Raw genomic sequence first — 27,364 nt, 5'->3', positions numbered from 1 at the left:
TTTAAAGCATGAATACTACCCATGAAAGGTTGTAAACGTTTCGTACATTAAGTATAATAGATGGGCTAAGGTTAAATAATTTGACTCTTTCACTGCTACAGATACTTGACAAGCTTTTCACTTCTCTTTCTTAAAATTTTCACTGCTCTTTCTTAATGAGCAGTGAAAATTTTTACTGCCTGAAGACATATAGCTTCAGTGGGCTTTGAAACCAAAGTCTGTTGGAAATTTGTTGGATGCTAGGTTTCTTCTTTTTCTGCTGGTTTTATGCCACTTCCTTCACATACAAGGCATATGCTTGTGTAGTTTGGTGTGCCATTGGGGTGTGATTAGCATTTTGCTTTAGGTGCCCATATAGTTGTTGGTGCATCTCTTTTAGTTTTCTTTTGGTGTTTGGGTGGCCAAGTATTGCTTGTACCCTCAGTAATTGGCAGGATGTAATCCTCTGCAGTTGGCACATTTATCTGACTATGTTTTTAATTTTTTGCAGGAATCCATTATGGTTTTTTTTTCTACATATAATATAGTGGAAATTGGTCTTACAACAGCATTGCAAGTGGGCTGAATTTTTGACAGTGGTTCTAGTGCAAACATCAAAAAAGTTGACCAGAGAGGTTACGGGAAAACACTTGCTGACATTTTCGAGTTGCCCTAGTGTGGACCATATAGAAGACATGATCGCTTGCCCAAGCATCCATATATGTGCCTTTTATTGGTCCATTTTGATAATGCTTCACTTGCCTGACAGCTGTTTCGAACTGCTTGGTTCTCCTCAGAGACTAGGCAGAAACCTTAAGAGACAAAAACCCATAATTCCTGTAAGCTCTCTTGTCAACTTTTTTACATGAAACTTTAATAGTTTCTACATTCGGCTTTGGAATAATGCTAGATTTAATATCCACTTGATTTATATAATTTTACATCACTGAAATGAAGCCTTTCGGCTCTTTATTTCCAAGAGTTCACTTACGATAAATATACCTCTTCGACACTTTGAATTCCTTAGTACTGAACGACAGTTTTTGCTCTCTTAAGGTTTCTCTTAAGGTTTGTTCTGTTAAATCTTGAATAAAAGGGATTTTAGTAATATACCTTTTATTCAGATTTTACTAGCATACTAAATTTTGCTAAAATACTTGTATATCAATGAATAAATTTGGTGTAATTGTAATAGAAATAATGTTTTTTTTTAATTATAAAGAATGTATTATCAATAGTTTTGTGTAAGAACAAAGGAGATTGTATTGTCTCTAAGTATGCCATAGTGAACAAAAAAATTCCAGACAGGATTAAGAAGATTAAGTCATGACTTGAGGCTACTGTACACGTGCAGCGCGATATTACATGGGGTCTTCCATCTAATTGCACCGATAGATGTGGGTGTCTGGTGCAGAAAATTGCGGTACCCAGGGGACGATGACATAAACAAAAAGGAAGGTCATTGGGACCGTATAAATAGCAGTTCACTAGGTCAAAAAGGGGTCTTGTCTTGCCTTTTTCTTGGAGTATGAGTTCGAGTGATTCGGTCTCGGGTCAGGAAGAAGTTTCGAGGTCATGTGGCGTTCTGACTTGAAGTTACGATGTACGCTATGGCAGCGGAGTTTTGCTAACATCGTCGGAGATAATTTGTAATCGCCATCGGAGACCTGTGTTCCAGATAGAAAATTGCAGAGGGACCGATGTGACTAAGATAAGCTGTAAGAAATTAGATGCTGAGTTTCCATACCGCCAAGTTCCTGATGTCCGCTGATGGTAAAAAAAGGACCTCACAAGCCCCAGAAAAAGATACCCCAGTTCAATGCTAAAGTCAAATGGGAACAGAAGGAGTGATTTCAAGGATCATTCAGAGAAGTATAGAACTGTTCAAGTAAGATCTTTTCATAGTTTAGCTATAGAAAATGTGATGGTGATTTAATTAAGGGACTTGTTTTATAGTGATATTTGAGGACTTTAGGCTTTATCCTGATAGTTGAGATATTTTGTTATATGTGAGAGAAGGTCTGGTTAAAAATTTAAAGTGAAACATCGTGTATTTTATGTTATAGCTATTGCCTAAGCCTGCAGAATGTTATGTAAGATTAATCTGAGTATAACCAAGTTTAATGAGAGAAAATTATACACACCCGTGGTCTTACTAGAATTGAATATGATGAGGAACTAAATTGTAAACGTTGTCATTAGTTGTGATTTGAAGCATAGATGCTAATTTATTTAGTACTTAAAATTGACCCATTGTACATTTCATTGATGTTAAATAAATTGTTTTCTTGTTTAAATAACTTGCCTGATTTCTATTCAATGCACTACTCATTAATTCGAATCTGTGTGAGCCTTAAAAATAGATATTGTCACGACTGCATAACAGGAAATTTAAGTTGATAGATTTACTTAGAATTAAGAGAAAAGTTCTGTGTGGTTTACTGTGTGTTATTCTTTGGAGGGAGATTCACCTCCCACCCATAAATTTGGTGGCACAGCTAGAAACTAAATAAATTTTCCAAATTCAGTTGAGAATAAACACCAGTAGGTCAGACAAAGAGATTGGCTCCAGCTAGAGATGATTTCTTTGTTCTGTAAGTTTTGCACACGTGAGCTTTATTATTTGCGGCCATAAGTCAGATATATAATAAAGGTTAAGAAGAAAGGTTTAAACGAGATAACTAAAGGCTCAGAAGACAAGATATAAATGAAGGACTTGATAACATATTTTAATGAGATAATAATAAAAAGAACGACATTTTAACAATGGCGCAGCTGACAGGATTTCATCCACACAATCAATCGGTCAAATTTGTGAATTAAAGTGAGTTAGTTTTGGTTTAGAATCAGGCAGTTAACAAAAAAAAAAATATTTATTTTTGTGAAAGGTTAAGATTTTTTGGATTAATTCACAAGTATGAGTCTAACCACTAGTACAGGCATGGATGACATTGAGTTCTTTAGAACCATTAATCTCCAACAAATATTTCCACAGTTTTCTGTAAGGAAACTGATGACATCTTAGCTTTTCTCAGCTTCGTCAAGGAATTGAGAAAAGTTGGCAGATGGACAGACTTCCAACTTTTTGTCTTACTATGGAGCAAGCTGGTTGGAAAGACCAAAAGCTTCTTGTATTCATCCCCAATCTTGAATGATACCTTGGAATACATGAAGTTTAAAGAGACCTTAATTTCCCAGTTCTCCAGGGTTAGAAGTTTAGGTCCTAATATATGGAAATTGCAGAGATGTGCTCAAAAAGATAAGGAGAATGTGACTGAGTACTACAATAGGTGACTGACAATTGCCAACAGTCTGTGCATCTCTAATGAGGATAAACCTTACCTCGACTGGGCAGTGTTTCATCAATTTAGGCTAGGGGTAAAACAAGATTTGAAGGAGACTGCTATAAGAAAAAAATCACGAATCTTGAGGAATGTTTCCTTGTCGTAAAAGAGAAGGAACAGATTTTTGGAGACATTTGTCCCGCATCTAATGCCAGCTATATTAACGTGATTAAAGAGGCAAATAATTCTGCTAACGAGAATAAAACTGAGAAGGAATTTAGCACATGCAAGGGAAAGTCTAAAGATCAAAAAGATAGTGAAGGAGAAAGAGAAATGTTAGCCAACGTTAATCAAGTGACTGACAATGGAGCTGACATCACAAAAAAAGTGGGGCTAACTAACTCAGAGGAAATAGGTTCTATAGTTAAACAAGAAGTTGAACGGCTACAACAGCCCTTAATAGACCATCTTGATGCTGCACTGCAGCTGGTGGTAGTAATGGAAAGGACCTCGATATCAGATATATCTCAGACAGAGAGGACTAATGAGAAGATAAGACAAGAGGTCGAACAATTACAATAGCCGATGATGAACCATCTTGATACTGTACTGATACTGATGCTGTACTAAGGTTTCGGCCGCTAGAGGGATTCATAGTCGTATGTGTGTGTGTGTTAAAAGCTCCTGATAAGATAAGTGTTATTTTAAGTTATCGTTGATAAAATTACTTGAATATTACGTGGTTTTGTTTGCTTTGTGTATCTTAGTGCGTCTGTTTGTGTGTTTTTGGTGTTTCATTTTATAATTTGATAAAATACGTTAGAAGTAAGTATGGCTCCCGTACAAAGGAAAACGGTGGCCAGTAATGACGGTTCGCCATCTTTATTCAAGAACGGTAATATAAAGGAGATGATTCGGTGTACTATCTGCAAGATGTACGCTTTGCAGAGTGCGGTCGGAGTGTGGTTAGATGATAATAAAGGAGTGAATGTGTGTAGAAAATGTAGGGAGAATGAGGACCTTACCCCAGTCCTGAAGATACTTTCAGGCACAAACTTTGTTTGCTCACACTTGGATAAAGGATTAAACTAAATTTATTATAGGAATTAAAGTGTATTTCGGGTCATGAGTGTGATATTTTTGTCAAACTTCAGAATGAAGAAAATAGTGATATGACAAGAAATGGCAAGGTTGTACCAGAGAACTGTGAGGGTGTGAATGATAGTATTAATTTAGAGCATATTAATGGTTTTACAGATAATAAAAAAGATGAGATAGATGCAATGAGTGAGATCGCGTTGTTGAGTGGTGCGATACAAAGGGCAAAACAGCAGCTAGAGCGTATGAGCAAAACTCGACTGAATGAACCAGCCAATAATAAAAAGTATGATAGGAAAAATAAGCCTATGAGTGTGAACATGAACAAAATGAAGGATAGAGTGCTGTATGGAGACTTGTTAGTACGAGGTGTATTGGTAGAGGATTTGACAAAATCGTACCAACCTGGTGCGACCATAAAGGATGTAACTGAGTCTATTAGAGAGCAAAAGGAAAGGATGAAAGAAATGATTGTTGTGGTAGGTATGAATGATTTGAAAGGAGATAAAATGGAAATGATAGAGGACCTGAATGAATTGTTTGAGGTAGCAAAAGAAAAGAGTGAGAGAGTTAGAATGATTAGTCTTTTGCCACTGTATGACAGTGAAATGTTTAAAAGGAGGGCCATAATTGCAAATGACTTTATGTGTGGGTTATGTATGACGAGTGGTGTGGAATTTGTGGACGTGTGGAGTGAGTTCGATGGGCAAAAGGATCTATGTAAGATGGATGGCTTGCATTTGAATGGATACGGTGTAAAGAGACTTGAAAAAGTGTTGCTGAATGTAGTGGTGTTGTGTTGCTTTCTTGCATTTACAACTATTTTCAACCATTGTGCTATATCTCTGTAATACACTCTATCGGGTAACATGTGGTACCTCTGAGGGACAATGGAATTTCCTCGAGATCGAGGCAGTATCAGAGCGTCCGAGATTTACCCCTTGTAAAATGCCAAGAAATTTATTTGTTTTGCTGCGCCACTTAGCGCTATTAGATTATTAATATTAACAACCAAGAAGTAATCTTAGGACAGGACAGTACTTAATGATATCTATCAACTCTGCAGACGTGGCCAAAATATACCCTTTTCTAATATCCCGCATAGGCTCGCAATTATAATTTATAAGTGGTGCATCGGATTCCAGAAATCACAGTAAGTCTCTTTGTTAGAATCAAAAGCAAGGTTTATTAATTCTCAAAAGTAGATACACTTAATAACATTAATACAAATCCAATCTTAAGAGAGATCCATACAAAGCATAAAACATTCGAACACTACTCTTATACTTATAACATATTATGTAGCAGCTATCTAAAGTAAGAACTATATTAACACTCTCTCTAATGCATTATTTATGTATTATTATCACAGTTATTCCAAAACTCCGTAGCTCTGTTAGACTACTCAAGATAACATTCATATCTTTCACAATCTCTTTATAATTTGTCTATTCTTCACTCTAAACATATCCTTAATTTCATTCAATATAAAAGCAAACTTAAACACATCAACAGATAGTAAGATTAAATTCAATATCCCTCTAAAGTGATAGCAATACAATCTTATCCTATATCATTGATGTTCCTTTTCCATACATATTAACGTGGCACAAATCTTTCATTCATATTCTGTGAAACACAAACAAAGTTTACTTATCTTCCCTTTTTGGTTCTTTAGTGCTTCATAGGTTCACAGGAAACTGGCCTTCTGTGGACAGCCGGACTTGCTTCTTTTTGCGGAGAATACGGCCGCCGAGACCCGTAGCTGCCTATCGGGATTCTTCCGGCATGGGGCACTGGCACCCTTTGCCACCATGAGAGAGGAACACACAGGAGATCCAGGAACAAAAAAAGCCTTGTTACAGGATCGCATGACCCTTATATTTCCCTCTTTCCTTCTCGGCGATTCTCGCCCTTTTCGATGTCCAGCCAACTCACACGTGCTACTAAGTTACGGTCGAAAAAATTTGTTGAAACATTTTTTTTTTGAAAGAGGAAACCTTGGTTAAATCTTGAATAAAAGGGATTTTAGTAATATAATACCTTTTATTCAGATTTTACAAGTATACTAAATCCTGCTAAAATGCTTGTATATCAATGAATAAACTTGGTGTAATTGTAATAGAAATAATGTTTTTTTTTTGAATTATGAATAATGTATTATCAATAGTTTTGTGTAAGAACAAAGGAGATTGTATTGTGTCTAAGTATGCCATAGTGAACAAAAAAATTCCAGACAATCTTTGTTCTGTAAGTTTTGCACACGTGAGCTTCATTATTTGCGGCCATAAGTCAGATGTATAATAATACCATATTCAGTCCTGAAGATATTTTCAGGTGCAAACTTTGTTTGCTCTCAATTGGATAAAGGATTAAACCAAATTTATTATAGATGTATAATAAAGGTTAAGAAGAAAGGTTTAAACAAGATAAATAAAGGCGCAGAAGACAAGATTTAATTGAAGATTTGATAACATTTAAAATAAACACACCTTTAACAGTTCAAACAGTGGATCTCTTTAAACACCAGCACCTTTTCCAAATTTGAAGATTTTTTTTGAACAAAAATTACTAGCGACTCAACCCTTGGAGATATAAGTTTATTGATGTTTTTTTATTTGAAGAGCTGTAAGTTGTTGTTGTTTAGGAATACTTAATGAGGATGGCTGTTCCAGATAACAGAGGTGGATGGAATAAAAGAGAATGAATAGAAGCATTTTCGATGTGTTGCACAGCACAGTAAAGGGGTACTGGACAGCTGCTGCTCTTATATTAACAGGTGCAACAGAAAGTTGAGGAATGATGGCTGCCTTTTCACTGGAGCAGTGAAATACCTGTGGAACAGACACAGTGATAAAACATTGTGCCTCTGAGATAGTGGTTGAAGTGAGTAAGAGAGGGGGAGGGGTCACTTATGAGCTTAATTGCTCACCTCTGGATTGCATCAAGGATTTTAAGGGAAGTTTTAGATGCATCATCCCAAACATGTGAGCAGTATTCTAAACATGGACTGATTTGGGATCTGTGTATGGTGAAGAGCTGGTTGGGTGTAGAATAGGCTCTTGAACAAAAGAGGGTGCCAAGTTTCTTGGATACCGAAGAGGCTATCGATGTGATGTGTTTTTGCTAGGAAAGACTGGAGGTAAACGTTAATCCAAGCAAAGAGATCTGATCTTGTCTGGTGATCTGTGTATTACTTGAAGGAAAGGGGTAGGTGATCTGGGATCTCTGGTGCAAAAAAAGGCAAGACTGGGTTTTGGTGGCATTGAACATAACAAGGTTGTCCTCATCCCATTGGAGGATAGTATGTAGATCAATGTTTAACTCACTAATTGTAGATGATCTTGTAGCCTGGGATGTCAGAGTACTGCAAGGTTTGTCAAATGAGTAGAATAAGTGGAGAGGACTATTGTCTGCGAAGCTATGGATGGGATTACTAATTATTGTGAGTAAGTCATTTATGTACAGGAGGAAGAGAGTAGATGATAGGACAGAGCCTTGAGGTAATCCAGCATTGGTGGTCAAGCTCAAATAGGAGCATCTATCATGTTTCTCTGTACCTTTCCATGGTACGTGTCCAGTGGTAGGTGATGTAAGCTACAAAGTCAGCTGTGGATCTTGAGTGGCAGAATCTGTTCTGGTGGTCACTGATCTGATGGTCACGGGCCTCTAAGCAGTGGAGGAGTTGGCTATTGCTGACTTTCTCCATTATTTTGGAGAGTACAGAGTTGATGGCAACTGGTCGGTAGTTTTATATCAGACTTCTATCAATTTTTTATTTTATTTTTTTGGAATAGAATGGATGAGATTGCTTCCATACATTGGGATAAGTACCAGATATGTATAATAAATTATAGAGATGATGCAAGATGTCTGCCAGAGCACAGTTTAAGATCAGTTGGAAAGATTTCATCAGGACAAGAAGACTTTTTAGTATTCAAGTTATTTAGTAGTTTTCTGATGACTTTTTGTTTAAAACCATGGAAACATATGGTGCTTGGATTTGGAGATGATTTCCTTGGTCTTCTATGCAGGAGTTTGAGGAAAAGAAGAATACCAGAAGGTCAGCTTTATCTTTGAGTGAAGCAACAGTGGTGCCATCAGGATGAGAAAGGAAATGGAAGTGCAGGAGAGCAGAAGTCGCATCCAGTGGCCTTAGCAAGTGACCAGAAGGCGCTGCTTCCATTTGGACAGGAGACAAGTTTGCTGATTGCGTCTTTATGAAATCAGATTTGGATCTACTGATGACTGATTTGCATATGTTGTGTTCTTTAGTATAGGTAGAGTATGAAGTTAATGCACAGCTTGTGTGGTAAGCTGAATTTTTTTTCTTTGATTGCTGTAACACATTTTTGTTTGAACAAGTGCTTGGAGAGTGGATTGTGGGTTGAATGGGAGATGAAGGCCTTCATACCACTGAGAATAATTTCTGTGACTTGTTTGCAGCAGTTGTTAGGGTCAGATGAGTGGAAGCAATAGTCAGACCAAGAGGAAAGAATATAGCAGGAATGTGCAGTGAGAGAAGATAGATTCTTGGACATGGCATTCGTACAGAGAGAAACTAGTCTCCCTGCTATGACATGGCCTCAACAGTGAACCCCCCCCCCCCCCAACATACCACTACTCATACTTCCTCTCCAGGCTGACCTGGAAGAGTATGTGGCAGCGGGATTATGCACTAGTTGATTGAGAAAGAAGTCTCCTGACATTACCAACAGGTTCAGGCTCATGCACTAACTGGTGGCCAGCCTGTAGAATCGCCATTTTAACTTATGTACTACCCTTGAAATGGCAGAATTTATGGGTCTCTAAATATTTTTGTAATGGTCTTGAAAAGTATAACTCACACTGCATGAAGAATAGAGGGGAGGAGGGGGGAAACAGAAACCGGAATCCTTACTCTGGAGACCACACATGGCATTTGCCACTTCAGACCTTCAATAAGCTGGGTAATGGTATTTTGCCAGGCGATGGAGAACACTTGTTACCTAATATCTAGTTGGCATTTCCTCCATCTAGGAAGATATTCTCTTTGTAGCAGGAATACTTGCTGGTTTTGTCAGAGCCTCTTTTGTGGAAGCAGGCTACACCACAGAAAGGCAGAATTGATGATGGGTTGAGGCTGTATATTTCTCATCTCTGCCCATTTACTGACCTTTATTTAACATTACTATGCCCATCTTCTGTTAAGAATGTAAGCCTTGTTTTTAACATTACATTTATGGAAAATAAATTACCCCTTTACGAGACCTCACATTACAAGTGCATTATTGGAACAAATTGATTCATAAAGTCAGGAACCACCTGTAATCAATTCAGTAAATTATTTATTTGTATTCTAGCCTCATTGTTATGAATGGATGAGAAGAAATTGTTGAGACCATGGATTTATGGGAAAATAGTGGATGAAAAGTTGAAGGTAAGAAGACATATCACAAAAAAGGGATCAGAATAATTCAAAGGGCTACTTAGTTATTAAGAAATATACTCCTTAGCAGGAATAAGGAAGTTATTAACTCTCCAGATATGACTCAACTGGACGTCGTGTTCAGATTTAACCACCTGATTCTTGGTGATTTGGAAGTGGTGGAAAGAAATCAGTGCCAACTGACTAAACTGGTGGTTGGTTTGTGTAGTGCTCCCACAAGGATGTGGTGAAGCTATGCCGATTACAAAGTTGAACTAATCGATGGGAAAAAGAGGATATGATAAAAACATACACATTACTAAAGGGATTTTTTAGAGTAGATGTCACAGAAATCTTTCTGCTTATAGCATGGAGGAAAGGATCACCCATGGAAGTTGTGTAGAAGTGTGGTTAGCAGTGTTCTAAAGATGACCTTTTTTTTTTGCTTGGAGAGCGATATAAATGGGTAGCGTGTGGCAGTTGTGTGTACTTTGTCAGTGAGTGAGTTTAAGGAGAGTTATGGTAGACATCATGCCAATAATGTTTATCATGGTCTCCCTGCAACGGACCTTCAGACTATTGTGTTACCTGTATAATAATAATAGTAATAGCAGTAATAATAAACTATAAACACTCAACTTGTATATTACCTGATGCTTCTCAAATAATAAATGATTGCCAGTATGGATTCTTACATTGTCATCCACCTTTGGATAAATGTCATAGAAAAATAGAAATCTTCTGACTTCTTGACTTCTGCAAGTGGGTTGTGAAATCTGTGTCTGAATACACATGGTGTGTGATGATGAATAGATCTTTATTCTCAAACTTTGTAATTAAACCTAGTGTTTTCCAATGATCTGTTCTTTTATCTTCTCTAGTTGACTGCAATTTCCATATACAGTTCTGCTGATGACAGTGCATCACACTCATCTTTCTGATTTGACATCCTTTCCCTACATAAATTACCAAAACTTCTAGAAATTCAACTTCTTCAATTCTAAATTCTTATCTCCAAATCATTCTTCAGTGGTGTTCTTATAATCTTGTTAATTTCAGTGTTATTGAAGTTCACTCCTGTTTTATTAATTACAAAAACAAACCACTTTTCTTACTGTCTTGTTAATTTCAGTGTTATTGAAGTTTACTCCTGTTTTATTAATTACAAAAACAAACCACTTTTCTTACTGTCTTACTTTTGTCTCACTTTAGCTTTCTCTTCTTGGAATTACCCCAACCTCCAATCTCTATTGGCACCAACATATTACAAATATTGTCTCCTCAGCATCTAAATTTTTTTTTTTTTTTTTTTTTAATCCAATAAAACACATGCAGCAGATATTCAAATATCCTTCACAGTCCAAATTCACAGAATAAATTTTCTTCTACTGGTTTCTTTTGGAACAGTGTTCCCTATATGTATGTATTTCCTGAAGAGTAAACTACATGTCTCCAGATCCAATGTTCATAAGTTTCTTCTTTTTCTTCACCTTTCTACCCATCCATCGTGCTAATGTACTATAGGTTGAATCAACTGTTGTAAATAGGATTACCACTAAAAAATGTAAAAAAAAAAAAAAAAAAAATAGAAAACCAGGACATTAGAAAAAGATGCTTCAGTTTTAAATGATTGTAGAATGGAGAATAGTTTCTCAATAGAAAGCATGCTTACAATGCAAACCAATAGCATCCAAGACCATTTGTAGTTAATTGATGACACTGGCTACTGCTTTGCCTACAGTACCTGAAGGGATTTTCATCATGATAACTGATGTAGTTTTTTCTTTCAGTTAATCAGCTGTGTGAGGTTGTTTTGCTTCAGAATGTCACTGTAGAAAATAATTGCAGAAAATGAATTTTGGCAAATATGGTGACCATATTTGTCTGAAGACATTGAACAGAAGAATACTAAAATGAATTATTTGTTAAAATATTATGTAGATAAAAATATACATTCCACAGTTTGTTGAACTATATTGTTATTATTTAGGATTATTTGGTGATTTCTGTGAAGTCCAAAAACAGTGTGAGAGGCCCTCACTAATCATTATTCACATGCCGCCCATTACATCCTTATGGAGGTGGCAGGGTTTTTCATCCTGTAAAACAGGCAAATCTGCCATAAGAACACATTCAATTTAAAGACATAATACGCTAACCTCATAGTCTTAGTTGCTTTGACCATAAATCCTAAACAACGAACTTATCATCTCTCTCTCTCTCTCTCTCTCCCCTTAAACTCATTTACTGAAAAAACCCTTACAACTACTTCCAGAAATTCATTCACCACTCTCCAAGCAAAAAATATAGATTTCATCTCCATCTAACCCTATTCTTACACAATCTTCAGGAGTGATCTCTTGTTCTCTCTCACTCCCCATGTCATGTAATGAATATTTCTTCTGTACCTATGTTATAAAATCCTTTTAGTAAATTATATGTTTCTATCCTATCTCATGTTTTCATTCTATAACTAAGTTTTGTAACCTACATACCTTTGATCTCTGGATCCTTACTGCCACTTTCTTCATCCCCAATACAAATAGAGATGACTTTCTTATCTGTACATGTCAATGTATTCTTGACCATTCAAGGGAGCCTTTGTGCACATTTGCAAATGTGTTTTCTGAAATTCATTTCTCTGTCCACCGGCTACAGATATGATTTTGAGAAATATATTATATTTTATTTGTTTATGATTATTTTTTTATTTTTAGATGAAGTAAAAGATATGTGGAGTGGAAATATTCAGCATTCTCTCTTAGTAGCTATTTTTCATTCAGTCGAAAGCTGTAAGTTTTTCTTTTAGATACTAATCATGTGTTAATCATGCTTTATATTAAACTAGTAGATACATCTGGTATTACTTAAAATTTTTAAATATTTCGGTATATTTAAAATTTAAATAAATTTTAATTTTTAAATAATTTAAATTATTAAAATTTTATCAAATTATTAATTTGATAAATTTGAAAATTATTAAAAATAATTTTAATAAATAAATTAAATCCTAAAGCTAAGGACAAACTACATTTTTGCCTCTATATGAAAAAATTTTATGACTAGAGCAAAATGTGGACATAAATTTATTTCCAGCATACTAATAAAATTATATCACGGAAACAACTTATCAATTTTGTACAAATTAAATTGCAATATATTTTTGGCAAAAGTTACTGATTTCCTAAGAATTTAGTTAAGGAATTAATGTACAATGCTTAAAGGAACTATGCGGAGAGACATTTCATTATGGAATAGGTCCACCCTGAATTGTGATAAAACTCTCACAATGTCATGCCATGTTTAGCACCAAGTGATTCAGGTTCTTGAGGCAACTGGTCCACTCTTCCTTCAGAGCAAGGATAAGTCCTTGTTTGTTTTCTGGAGAGGAATTTCTAGCAACAATGTGTCTTCCTATAATGTTCCAAATGTGTTCTATGAGGTTGAGATCTGGAAAGCATGCTGGCCACTCATTTCAATTAATATCCTTGGTCTCCAGAAGCATCTCCACTGCTCGTGCGATGTAATGTGGCATTGTCATCCATAAAAATTAATTATTAGCCTACAGCACCAGGGACCAGTTGAACATGACATTGAAGAACTTTGTTGCAGTATCATTCACTAGTCAAAAAATTCACCTTTTTTTCAGCATGTGTAGTTCAGTGCATCCATTAAGCATAATGCGTCCCCACACCATAACCCCCAGCACCGCTGTGTCTATCCCTTTCAAGAACATTTTCGTGATGGTAAGCAGTATCACTTTCATGCCAGATCAAGCATTGTCTAGAATCAGAGGAAACACTAAAATGACTCTCATCTGTAAAGAGTACATTAACCAATTAGTGTTTTGTCCAATTTTATGGATCCAGTACCACTGAAAACATGCTCTGTGATGAGTTGCGGATAAAGGGACACAGGTCTTTGGGAGTATCGCAGATGCCTTGCCACAGTTTGTCAAGATATCCGCATAACTGTGCTTGAATGGAGCCAACTGTCTAGCTGACCTGCTGAGGTGTGCCATAGTGCACTCTGTCTTCATGTTCCATGCTAGAGCTAGAGCACCTCTTGACAAACATCTGGAACACATTCCATTGGTTTGACACGCTGCCCAAAGCCTGGATACAATGCTGTGCGAGATTCCAGACTCTCTGGTAATATCAGTAATTCTGCAGCCTTCAAGCTTTTCATTAATTCTTCCTTGCATGAAAACATCTATATGATGTCTTTGAGACATTACAACTTTATTCTTTCACTTCAAATACAATTTGCTTAGCACAGCCTTTTGCCTTTTATCCTGTTGAGTGCTACTACATGACCCTTTTGTGCGCAATTTGAATGTGTACCCACTTGCTACTCAAAATCGTTAGTTATACAAATGCCACAAGCTGATTCGTCTGAATTTGCAGTTGTAATCTCCTTAGGTTTTGGGCACCAGTGTATTTTGTGAATGATGAATTATAGAATTGTAGTTATGTGGTTTCTTTTGATTTCTTCTCTTGAATGTGGCGAACACCTGGAGAGGAAATATATAAATGATGAAGGTATATAAATATATATACATATAACTGATGATTATATACATAAGGAGAGGGTGACAAAATTGTGTTTCCCTGGAGCCAAGAATTAGGATGTTAATGATGTAAGGTCGGAGGCAGTAAGAGTGAAGGAGATGTTTATTTTGACTAGTAAGAATGATCTAGTAGGTGACAAGTGTGGTATGTGAGAAGATGTAAAAAGGTTGTTAGTACAAGTGAAAAAGAAGACAAAGAAAGTAAAATTTGTGAGTTTGTTGCCACAGTATGATAGAGGGCAGCTGAGGCAGAGAACAATGATTGCAAATGAGTTGGTGCACAGATTGTTCAGGAGGAATGGTGGGAAGTTTGCAGATGTGTGGATGGAAGGAACAATTTACATGAAGTGGATGGCTTGTATTTGAATGGATTTGGGGTCAGGTGTCTTGAAAAAGTATTGTTCAGTGAGAGCTTGGAAGTGTAGAGTCAGGAAAACTGGAATGTTTAGGGAAGATACAGGTGAGCAGGTAGAGGCAACTTTGAGGTTTTAGTACCGGGAGTGTGATCACATGAGGCTGAATGTAGTTCCCCAGGTGGGCTAAGAAAAACAAGGTGTAAGTGAAGTTGTGGGATAAAGGAGGTAATGCAGTTTATATACTAATGGCAGAAGTCTTTGAAATAAGGATGAGGAATTTTTGGCATTGGTTAGCTCAACTTGGTCAAAAGTTATATGCATTAGTAAGACATAGCTGACTGAGGATGTCATAGGATAGAATGCAAAGGATATATCTTCAGAGAGGACAGATGGAACAGAAGGGGGAAAGTGGAGAAGGGATTTTGCTAATGATAGCAGAAGAATTGAAGCAAAAAAAGAGTGGAAGACAGGATTCAGAGAACAGTTCCTTGGATGCCATCTGTTGAGGCCAAAAGGATGAATTATATGATTGGTTGCCGCTATAATCCAGGGGATATAAGGGAGAATGTAGATAGCATTCTTTAACAAATTGCACTATGAACTAAGGTTGAATAATCATTGTGGGGGATTTCGACTATGGAGATGTAGATTGGGAAGAGGAATGGTCACAGGGAGGGAAAGAAATTGAATTTATACAACTGCTAGGATATAGTTACCTGAGATAGCATGTAATGGAGGCAACAAGAGGTTCAAGAGTGCTGGGTCTGGACCTAGCATTAGAGAACATAACAGTAGCTAATCTACTGTCTCCACTTGGGGAAAGCGATCATATCACCTTGACCTGAGAATTGCCAGGCATGCAGAATTTTCTATTAAGAAGGAATACATGCAGCGATTCGTGTGTATTTTATACACTTCTTTGTATGCACTTTTTTTATAATTTTTTTATTTAATTTTATTATTATTATTTTTTTTACTTTTATTTTCTTGAAAATTCAAACCTTTTGACAAAATCAGATAAGATTGTTTAGGGCTGCCGAATATAGCCTTATTTATGAAATGCTGAAGAATAAGGTACTTCAGAAAATGAATCAGCACTTGATTGATTTTTTGACAGTGATCAAGAATGTGATGAAGCTCTCATGACCACAAATTTCATCATATTTTGCATCACCTTGACTCTTTATCATCTACAGTACATCATTTCTAGCAGCTTGTTATAAGCATATCTTTTTTCTCTAAAACAGGCTGTTTGGCTGATGATAAATTTGAGTATTCTACTTTATATTTAGACTTCATGTTAATGCTTAATATATTTGTTAAGCAGAAAAACAGTCTATTATGTGGTTTTTTAGCTCTGTCCTTACATTAATAAGAATTGCATTTCACAAGACCTAATTAACCAGCATCACAGTAGTCTTAAATATCATGATCATCATCACTTTCCTAATATGTATCCTCAACAAATGTTCAGGCTACAATGGCAGCACTACTTGATTAACTTTACATTATTATTAGTCTCCTATTAACAATTTTCCTCCAAGTTAGTCTTACTTGTGAGCACTCTAATGTTGTCATATCTAACATTTCATGCTTCTGAATCATTCCACCTAGACCTTAGTTTTCTTCTGGGTCACTTTCCTGCCATATTGGCATCAAACATGTGTTTTGTTATTATTATTATTATTATTATTACATGACACCTCCAGGGAGTCCAAAGACTCATCGAGGGAGGGACCTACTCTACAACTCTGTCTTCACCACGCAACCCACCAACTACAATGAACTGAAACTACACCAGTTGGCATCTGCCACTCAGCACCACCGCTATTATTTTAACAGATGATTACAAACACCCATGTCCACAGCAGGATTTGAACCCACAGCCTTTTGACTGGAGAGCGGATACGCCAACCACTCGGCCAACCAGGCTAGCTAGCCTTTCATTACCCATTCTATTTAAATGGCCATACCACCTTAGATTAGCTCTGCTCACATATTCTTGAAAGATAACAATGTCAACTTCCTTTCTAATATCTTCATTTTTAATGTGATTTTACCATTGATGCCATATTTTCACTCTCATAATCTTTCCCAGAACTCTTATATACGTGGCCTAGCTGATCAAGTGCTTTCTTTCTAACCTAGTTTGATTCATAACTTAAATCTGGTTTAAACACCATCGTGTATTCTGGTAACTTGGTGTTTTGATGAATTTCTTTCTTATTCCATATAAATTTCTTCAACTGGCTCCTCACAATCCCAGCTATGCTTATTTGCTTTGTCTATTTCCAATTTTAATTTGTCCTCTACACTAAAAACTGTGCCTAAATAGCCTAAATATTTTACTTGTTCTACAGGTTTTCCATTGAGAATGCAGCTGAACCTTTCTATATTCCTGCATATTTTCATAATTTTCATATTTTTTGTTGGTGATTTTCATGTCAGATTTGTTACAGCTGTTATGCAATTTAGTTAGAGAACCCTGCAGATTTGCACTTGGATGTGTTTAGGAGTACAACATCATCTGCATAAAACAAACAGCTAAGTTTGATATCTCTGATTTTAATATCAGGTTTAATGCCCTTTCATAATGAGATCAAGTTGAGTGGAGATAATGTTCATCTTGTCTTAATCCTAATTTTACATAGAGGAAGATGGTCTACAAACCATTTTCCTGTATTTCCTTCAATTCCAACTGCTGCAAATTAAATATAGACTGTATCGCTCTCTATAATGTTCCATTTACCCCATATAATTGTGTTTTGAAAAGCTTTTCTGTGGCACCTTGTTCTGTGCCCTTTCAGATCTAGAAAACTTAAGTACAGATCCTTGTCATACTTCCATAATTTCTCTACTGTTTGTTGTAAAGTGTAAATCTGATCTTGAAACATGTATTTGGCCTAAACCCAACTTGCTCTCCCAAGAACAAGTTGGGTTCAGTAATTTCCATAATTTTTCTCAACCACTTTTCAAGTATGCTTGCATAAATCTAACCTGGAACACTTAGTAGAGAAATTCCTCAGTAATTCTCAATTTAGCTTTGCTCCCTTTTTTTTTATAGATTGGAACTATGAGAGCTCTACTGCAATCATCTCGAACAATTTAACCTTCTGACTAAGCCAAGTAATTACTCCAGACATCTGGGATATCCTTATCTACAGTTTTCATGTCGCATTCATCATCTTTGATTCCTTTTATAGTAGTCTTTCCTCTATTTCTAAGCTTTTTGAATAGCTTACACAACATTTTGCCACCTTCCTGATATGAAATTTATTTTCTATATTCCTACTTATGTCTTCCCATGACTTGTTCAGCTACTTTATGCATAGCTTAACTCTCGTATATTTTTCTCTGTATTATTTTAGGGCATCTGCTGACTTCTTTGCTAGGAACTTTTGATATGCTTTCTTCTTTTCCAGGACTGTTTCTTTGACATCTTGCATCCAGCATGGTGTTCTTATTTATCTGTCTTTGCAGACAACTTTGCCACATTGGTCAGTGTCTTCTTCAGAGGTCACCACTGAGACTCCAAGGCTTGGTTCTTGTTTTTTACCTTTTACCTTTTTTAATTCAATAATCTTAGCTGAGTGCACAGTTTATTGCAAAAGATGCTCAATTTGAATTCTTTTTAAAATTTGCTTCATACTTTTCTTTTCAATGTGATATCAATTTTTATTCAAGGTTTGGTTCTTGTTTTCCAGCTATATAATTTTTTTCTTCAATAATGTTTGTATAGTTGAGTCTATAGTTTACTTGTAAAAGCTGCTCAGTTTAATTCGTTTTAAAACTTTTGTTTTTTTTTTCAATGTAATATTCATTTTTATCCTACTTAACAAACACTAAGTAATAAGTAATAGTTCCTTCCAATTTGAAATCCTCTCTACACTCTTGTGTCCTGAACCAGCATGAAGATATCACTATCAACAGTGATATAGTCAATGAGGCATTTCTTATTTTTTGCATCTTCTCTCTATGTGAAGTTGTGCATGTCTTTATGTTGGAACATGGTTAGTAATGAATAATTTGTATCCTGAGCAGAAATCCAATAACGGTAAGTATCTTTTTTTTCCAAATTTTCTCAAGATGTTTCTGTATGCCTGGTGGAATTCATTATAATCTTAAATATGCAAATATATTTATATATAAATATAATATATATTAATATATAAATACACTGCTTGGAAAGAAGCCCCCCCCCCCCCAACATGGGCGAGGTTCATCGTGCCATGTAATGAGTTGTGTCTGTAGCCGGTATAAATTGGAAGAATATGATGCCCCCAAAAGTCAGTGCAACTATGTCCAAGTGAAATACCCGCAAGAAAGGAACTGATGGAGTTTGAAAGAGGCATTGTGATATGATGCCATGTTTCAGGCCTATCTGCTCAGCAAATTGTTGAAAAATTGGGCCATTCCAAGTCAACAATCAGTTATACCATACTGAGATGGAAGCACAGGATGTCAAGTGTTATTTGCAGTGATAAAAGATAATATGTAAAATCTGCCATTTGTCAGCTGACATGTTGAATGCGGAGTTCAAGGCATCGACTGGAGCACAAATCTCCACAAGAACATTAAGAACTGAGACTCATAACATGGGTGTCCATGGTAGGACTGTAATATGCAAGTCCCATATTACCCAAACTAAATGCAGCATCATCTTCAGGGATGCAAAGAGCATGTAAAGTAGGACATGTAAACATCAAAAGCTGTGTTATGGAGCGACAAATTACAAATTTTTTATTTTTTAGTTCTTCTTCATCGGACAATACTGAGCATGCACAGTGAGCCAGTGTGGAAGAACAACGTGGAAGCCAATGAAGAACTAAAAAATGAACTAAAATATCTAGAAAGAACTTTCTCTAATAATGGATACTCTTCCAAAAACATCAAGAGGCAACTATACCAGTGCCCTCGAAACAACACAAAGATTCCTAACAACCCCAAGGGTTATATTTCTTTACCTTACATCAGCTCGCTCTCCCCAAACTAGGAAGAATTTTGAAAAAATTTAATATTAAAACGTTTTCCAACTCTTCCAAAACTATGGCCATTTCTAAGCCACCCAAAACAAGCTCATAACCACCTTCAGTTCCCTGGTGTATATAAAATAATATGTGATTGTGGGAGGCCATACTATGGCCAGACTGAGAAGTCAATCGTCCTACGGCTAGAGGAGCATCAGAGAGACATTTCATACAATAGAATCAGAGCAATCGTGCTTTCAAGTCACGTCTTATTCTCAGTGAACACATATGATGAAGGCTGCCAACAAGAAATAGATTAGAATGCTTTTATATTTGTCACAATGAAGTGGAACGTCGCATAGCTGAATCCAAAGAAATTATCTTAGACTCTTCTCACATCAACAGCAACCTCAGTTATAGTCTACCTGACTCACATAGTTCTACCATTAGATACTGGTGTACGCGTGAGCTCGCACATGAAGAACAATAGAACTATGGCACGCACTATAACGACAGTTCAAATTTAACTTCAGTTTACAAGTCTGTTATTATAATGGTACAGTGTTTTTATGTTTTTTTTCATTTGCTTTAAGTGTTTCCACACCTGAAGAAGTCATTTTTGACGAAACATGTTGTGCCTCATTAAATTAACTTGCTTGTTTTCTCGGTTTCAGTCAGTAAAAAAAAAAAAAAAAAAACATGTAAATATCTACTCACCGAATAAATATAACTGATGATCACACGCAAATAAAATAAAGTTAGGAAGATTAGCTGATTTAAAAAGTACTCTCTCCCACAAAGGGGATAGATGTAGACCATCAAATCTGTTTAAGTTAGGAGAGTGAAGTAAAGTTTCACATGTTTCATTATAAAGCCGTTCTATGAGGAACAGCCAACTTTTGTGAAGAACTCTTGTCTTGTTTCAGTGAACTCTATGTGTAGTGTTGATTGCATTCTCTGCAAATCCATACTGTTCAGGCTCAAGGTATTGAATATAAGACCCTTTGTTCTTCTAGCCGAATAAAAGCAGATCTTCCTGTTTGTCTGAAATAAGATAACCCACAAGAGCAAGGAATCTAGTAGACACCTGGATAATTGAGATGTGGAAGCTTGTCCTTTGAAGAAGTGAGAAAGGTGGAGATTTTTCTGATGGAGTGAAAGGCAACAAAAATATTGATGGTTTTAAAACTTGCACTATGCATTCACTAATGCCTTGCACATGAGGGATAGGAATACAAGTTATTTCTTCTGTATTTGAAGAGGCAGAGATTGCAAGACTTTTCAAAGTTTTTTTGATGAAAGAATTCTTATAACCATTAGATAAAAAAGTGGAAATAATATGTTGCAATTTTTGAAGAACATAAAGAGTGGGTGTGATGAATCAGTGTTTTAGTAGTTCCATCCAAGGATCCAATTCACCCTAGAAGAAGCAGTAAATAAGCAGTTAGTTTTTTTAGATCTTTTAGTTCTTTGCCAACCAGATGGTAATAACCTACATTTCTCAGTTTTTTTCAGAAGAAAACTCATGCGGGCCATTATATCCATGCTAAATCTCATTGCCATCCCAGTCAAAAGACTGGAACTATTAAAACAATGGTTCATCTGTCCCCTTTGTAGGAGATAGTACTTTTCAAATCAGCTAATCTTTCCTAATTTTATTCTATTTAATTTATTTGTGTGTGACTCGGTTGAAATACATATTGTAAAAATAGAGTTGAATGACTTAAACTGAGAGTTAAATAAAAAAGGTTTAATAGTAAAACACGACTAGTTTCGGCTTATAACAGCCTTCATCAGGTGACATTATAAAAGAAAAGAAAAAACCCTAAACACCGAAGCTTAAAGAAACTATGCACAACATATAGAGTCTCTATACATAATTAGGATGAAAACATTGTAGTTGTATTTAAAGCTGTTCTTTCGTTTGTTGCATTGTTGGGAGAGTGCATGCTTACAGCATCACGTGAATGACTATCTGGGAGGTTATAGTTCAAGTTATTATTTAGATGTTCAGGGTTGAGGATGATTTCCCTAGATTCTATGATTTTTCTCTCCATTTCATCATGGCATCGAAAAATGTTGGTAGATTTTTAGAACCCAACAGACTATATGACTTGAGTTTTCATCATTAGGATCAGCTGAGAAAAGGATATGGCTTGATAAGGCACTGGCTTGTTGTCTCTTGTAAGCAATGTCCCTGATGTGTTCCTCCATACGCAATTCAATAGATTTGTCCGTCTGGTCAAAATAAGGAATATCACAATCACACCATATTTTGTACACACCAGGATATTTAAGATGATGATGACAAGGCTTTGGGTGGCTTATTATGGAGCAGGAAGTGGAGTGAACAAAGTTCTGATCTTGTATTTTCTTAGAACCTTGGCTAATTTTTGTGAAACTGAACTTATGTAGGAATGGATATATTGCCTTTAAATGTATTTATTTCTTCTGTGTGATGACTAGGAGGATTAAGAAGGAATTTTTCAATAATTCTTTTAGAATGTTCATTAAGTAAGAAAGTAGTTTTGAGATAGTTGATTTCTTTATGAAGTTCATCTGGGTCATCAAGAAGAAAGCGAGCTCTATGTCTAATATATATATATATATATATATATATTATTTTATTTATTTTTTAAAAAAGTTAGGAAATTTAATGACCATTTTTAATTATCTTACATTAGCTACTTAGGTGGTGCCTTTTGGAAATGTCAGGGAATTATTGTTTGATTAGCTTTTTGCATGATGTACTGAAGATGCCTTTGATACTTAGGCACAAATTATACTAATAAAATAATATTTTGAGTGAGTTTATTATTAGTAGTAATGGTAGTATTAGTAGTAATAGTAATAATAGTAGTATTATCAGTATTAATATTAGTATAATTACATGCTTACAGGAAGAATGATCCAAAATTCCAATCAGTTGCTATCATACACTTATGGAAAAGTATGCTCCATAGGACTGCTGTAGTCATCACAGTGAAAGATCCTACATCTTTATTAAGATAGGCACCATGGCTCTTAGTTCTTAGACTATATATATATATATATATATATATATATATAGTCTTAAATATATAATGAATTTTATATGGCAGAGTGTTGCTACAGATCTGGCAGTTCATTTGCAGGAGACTAAGAAATGCATCTCCAATTTAGCCTTATGGGTACTAATTGAATGATCATTATGCGTGACTTAAATTATCCAAATATATTATGTAGAAGAGAAATGTCATTGTAAGAATGAAAAGGAATTTTTTGAATTCCTTTTCATATGTCAAGCAGCATATGAAAGAAGGAACTCGAGGTCAAAAGTGGTAAATTTGTTCATAGCATCAGAAGGAGTCTCTAAAGAATATGACTATTATACCATTAGTGCTCACACCATGCTTTCTTGGGAGGTATCTAATTATATCGATGTTCCCATTAGAACAGGTTAAATGCTGAAGTTACGAGCTGGAAATTATGATCAGCTTAGGAGAATGCAATCTTTGGTCCCATGGTATCAGTTACTGAACGAGAAAAATGTCACAATGCATGGGCATCTTTGAAAAAGTGTATAAATGAGGTGGTATCTGAATGTGTGTCCCTAGTGTTTGAACAGTAAATAGGTTGGGAATGAAATGGATGTGCAACCTTATTAAGCATGAGATTCAGAAGAAGAAGATGATGATCTGGAAAGAATATCATTAGAATAAGACTAAGAGGAATTATGAAATATAAAAAGCTCAGGCCAGAAAAGTAATGAGTATTAAAATGATTCGTAATAATCATAATATATTGTAATAAAATTATTACATACAGTGGATAATAAATTTAGTTTAATCCTTTATCCAAGTGTGTACAAACAAAGTTTGCGCCTGAAAGTATCTTCAGGACTGGAGTAAAGTGGTACAACACCGGGCGACTCCTTGCAAAGGTGGAGCAAGATACCAACACTCCTATCTCAGTATCTCCCATAATGCAAAACACTCTTGCAGATATGTATAATGTTATGCATTAAGGGAAGGGCCACTACCCAGACTAGTTTCGACCTTTATTGAGGTCTCTTCAGTGGGAGCCAGGCCCAAGTGGAGATACCAAGGCAGAAGCATTAGCAAGGTCGTTGTACCACTTTACCCCAGTCCTGAAGATACTTTCAGTCGCAAACTTTGTTTGTACACACTTGGATAAAGGATTAAACTAAATTTATTATAGTCTGAAAAAGTGAAAAATTAACTTTCAACATCTTTCTCTAAATCCAGAGTAATTTAATACAAAGGTGGCACACTGTTTGGTAGCTCCTATAGGAGGAGATGACCTTGCTAATGCTTCTGCCTTGGTATCTCCACTTCGGCCTGGCCCCCACTGAAGAGACCTGTCTGGTCGAAACTAGTCTGGGTAGTGGCCCTTCCCTTAATGCATAACATTATACATATCTGCAAGGAGATGTGTTTTGCATTATGGGAGATACTGAGATAGGAGTGTTGGTAGCTTGCTCCACCTTTGCAAGGAGTTGCCCGGTGTTGTACCACCCCAGTCCTGAAGATACTTTCAGCGCAAACTTTGTTTGTACACACTTGGATAAAGGATTAAACTAAATTTATGATAGTCTGACCAAGTGAAAAATAAACTTTCTACATACAGTGGAATTTTAATAATTTTACAAATGATGGCAATTCTTTATATATACATATATCTATATATTTATATATATACAGTGCATTTTTTCTGGAAAAAAAGGTGCAGGTACTCACCAACAAGATATTATTACAGCAACTTCCACACTTTTAACATATCCTCCGATACCTTCGTCATCTCTAGATCTCTTCTTGCTTTTGGTATCAACTGCAGAATGACGACCTCGGAGCAGCCATGAATCCACATATTTGCTAGGGTTCAACTGAATTTTTTGAATTTTTCTTCAAAATTTTGAAAGGAGGTCCTACTATCCTGATGAACATCAGTGCAGAAGTTGTCTGTACAAGCAGAAATGACCTAGATGAAGTTACTACAAGGTTCATCTGAGAAAAACTCCTTTCACATTCACTGGAAGATATTGCCATTGTGCCCGAAGTGTGCTTTACAGGAAGTAGTATGTCCAGGACTTTATTTTCTTGAAGATATTCATGGAAACCATGAACTGCTTCACTTCCATTTAAGCGAAATTTGCATGCTAACTTTTTAATTTTGGCTTCACCAAATGTCAGATGCTTCCCAGGATTTTTTGGCCAATACTTGGAATCTGAAATCTTAGCACATTCAGGCAAATCAGCAACATCTCCTTCAAGCAGGTGCTTTCTAAAAGCTTCTTTCAGACTTTTATAGAAAGCAAACGAACTTATTGCCGGACTGTGTCTTTCATTTTTCTGGAGCTCAATCCCTTTGAACTTCATGTTCTTCTGACTTTGAAAAAAATACCATAGTATGGACCAGGATTTTCAATTCTTTCTTCAAAAATTTGAACTGTATTCTTTATCTTCCTGTCTGCTTTGTACAAGTCAGTATTTTTCTCTTGTAAATATAGACTTAGTGAATTAAGTTCTTGGAGAGCATCACACATAAGGCTCAAATCGAGAACAAATTTGCATGATGATATTTTTCTTAAAAGGCCTTCATAAAGAGAGCATTCTGTTTTGCTTCTTCTTCTGTCTTCTTTTGCCTCCAGAAAGTGGTGGACGAGGGCTTGAAAGTCTTGCCACACTGCAGAAACAGTGAAAGCTAGATGCAACCCAGTGAGTGCTTAAAATTCTGCCAATTTTAAGAAGTTGAATCCTCATATTTGTAAATTTAGGGACACAAAAACACACGTGCTGAACAGATTATTTTATTAATTACTAATGAAATAAAACTTGACGTTTCGACCCCTGTATCAAGGTCATCATTCGGAAGAATACAAGTAAGGAACCAAGCTACATGCTCATGCCCTGTATACCGGTAAACTAAATCTAAGTAGTTAATTAATCCTTTTCCCTAGCCTGACCTCTAATGATTAAAAAATAATAATAATAAAAATAAAAATAAAATAAAATAAATAAATAAATACAACTACAATAAACTGCTAAAGTCCTCATGTATTAATATTCTTCTGGATAGTTCTGATGGTTATAATATGATTTCTTTCAATTGCTGTTGAATGTTACAAACACTTCACCAGGTTGTCTTCTTGTAGTGGGATTTTTCTATGGCTAGTTTAGGTTGTTATACAGGTTGTAGATGGGTCCTCCACATTCTTGAAATGGTTAGGCCATCATTTTTGTTGAGATTTGGGTTGTGTTTGAGCATTTCACATGACTCCTTAAATTTTCTCTCAAACCAGGTTTTGGTGCAGTGAAGGGACTTATTATTTTTCCAATCAATTGTATTTGTGTGGTCAGAAAGGCCGGTTTTTCCAAAATGGAGGTATTTAATGTGTCCTTTGTGTCTTGTCTGATTGGGATAGTTTGCCCTGTTTCCCCTATGTATGGTATATTACATGTGCATTGTATTTTGTATACCCCTGGGTGGACTGGGGGTGGAAGAGGATCTTTAGAAGAACTGAGTAGGTGTCGTAACTTATTTGGGGATTTAAAGGTGGTTTTAATGTTGTATTTGCATAGTGTTCTGTCTATTTTTTCAGAAATGCCTCTAACATAAGGAATGGCAATAGCATTCCTGAAATCTTTTTTGTTCTTACTGGTATCTTTATGGAGGATCTTGTGAATAGTTTTTTTACTGTATCCATTTTTTATAAATGTTTGGTTGATGATCTTGTATTCTTGGTTTAGAGCCTGTTCATTAGAACAAATAGTTAGAGCTCTGTGTTTAAGGGTGCTTATGACAACTAGTTTTTGTGTATGTATTGGGCTGTGTGTGTGTGTGTAGGTTTGCAGTAAACTGAGAGGGAGAGACATCCTGAAGGAAGACGTGTGACAAGTGTCTCTAGGAACGGAAGAGAGTGTTTTTTTTTTTTTTTCCCATTTCAATGGTGAATTGGATACGTTTGTGTTGTTTGTTTAGGTGGCTAAGGAATGTATTTAGAGCTTCGTGGCCGTGCAGCGAAATGGCAAAAATATCGTCAACGTATCTGAGCCAAATTTTGGGCTTTAGACATGCTGTCTGTAGAGACTGTTGCTCAAAGTCTTCCATATAAAAGTTAATTATTGGCAGGGAAAGTGGTGAGCCCATGGCTGTACCTTCTTTTTGAAGATAAAAATTGTTTTACCACACGAAATGTCTGGAGCGGAGTACGTGGGCAAAGAGGGCCGTGATGTCGTGTGGAAATAGGTTCTGTAGGAGCAAGATAGTGTCATTGATTGGGACATTGGTGAAAAGGGAAGTTATGTCAAAGTTGACTAATAAATCTTGGTCGTTGAGTGTAGTGTGGCCGCTAATTTTTTGGCTAAGTGATAATTTGGGCTGTAAATTCCTTCAACAATCGAATGTAGCGGTGTGCCTGGTTTGTGTATTTTTAGCAGGCCATAAATTCTGGGCGCATGGGAATAATGAGGTATTAATTTTTTTGTTGTTTCTTCAGGCCATGTGTGTGGACGGATTTGATTAATTCATTTGTTTTCTTTTTGTTACGTTTTGTGGGATTGTAGTTTGCCATTTGGTAGGTGTGGTCTGATATTAAATGGTTCATTTTTTCAATGTATGTTGTACGGTCTAAAAGGACAGTGGCATTGCCTTTATCTGCTTTCGTGATTATAATGTCTGGGTTAATTTTTAAGGATTTAAGG

The 27,364-nt window shown here is 36.0% G+C and overlaps 1 protein-coding gene across 1 annotated transcript in view; it reads left to right on the top strand.

Moving 5' to 3' along the window:
- Positions 1–27,364, top strand: part of LOC150110585 (FIGNL1-interacting regulator of recombination and mitosis-like) — a 390,780-nt gene that overhangs the window by 163,060 nt on the left and 200,356 nt on the right. Inside the window, exon 11 of the mRNA XM_090399827.1 lies at positions 12,486–12,560. Coding sequence (XP_090255953.1) covers positions 12,486–12,560 — 75 coding nt within the window. The remainder of the gene's footprint in view (positions 1–12,485; positions 12,561–27,364) is intronic.

This window comes from Typopeltis vanoorti, chromosome 1, assembly GCF_054136105.1.
Source record: "Typopeltis vanoorti isolate ZY-2024b chromosome 1, IOZ_Tvanoo_1.0, whole genome shotgun sequence".
Lineage (NCBI taxonomy): Eukaryota > Metazoa > Arthropoda > Arachnida > Uropygi > Thelyphonidae > Typopeltis > Typopeltis vanoorti.
The sequence above is the reverse complement of the archived record's forward strand: the minus strand, read 5'-3'. Positions and strand labels throughout refer to the sequence as shown.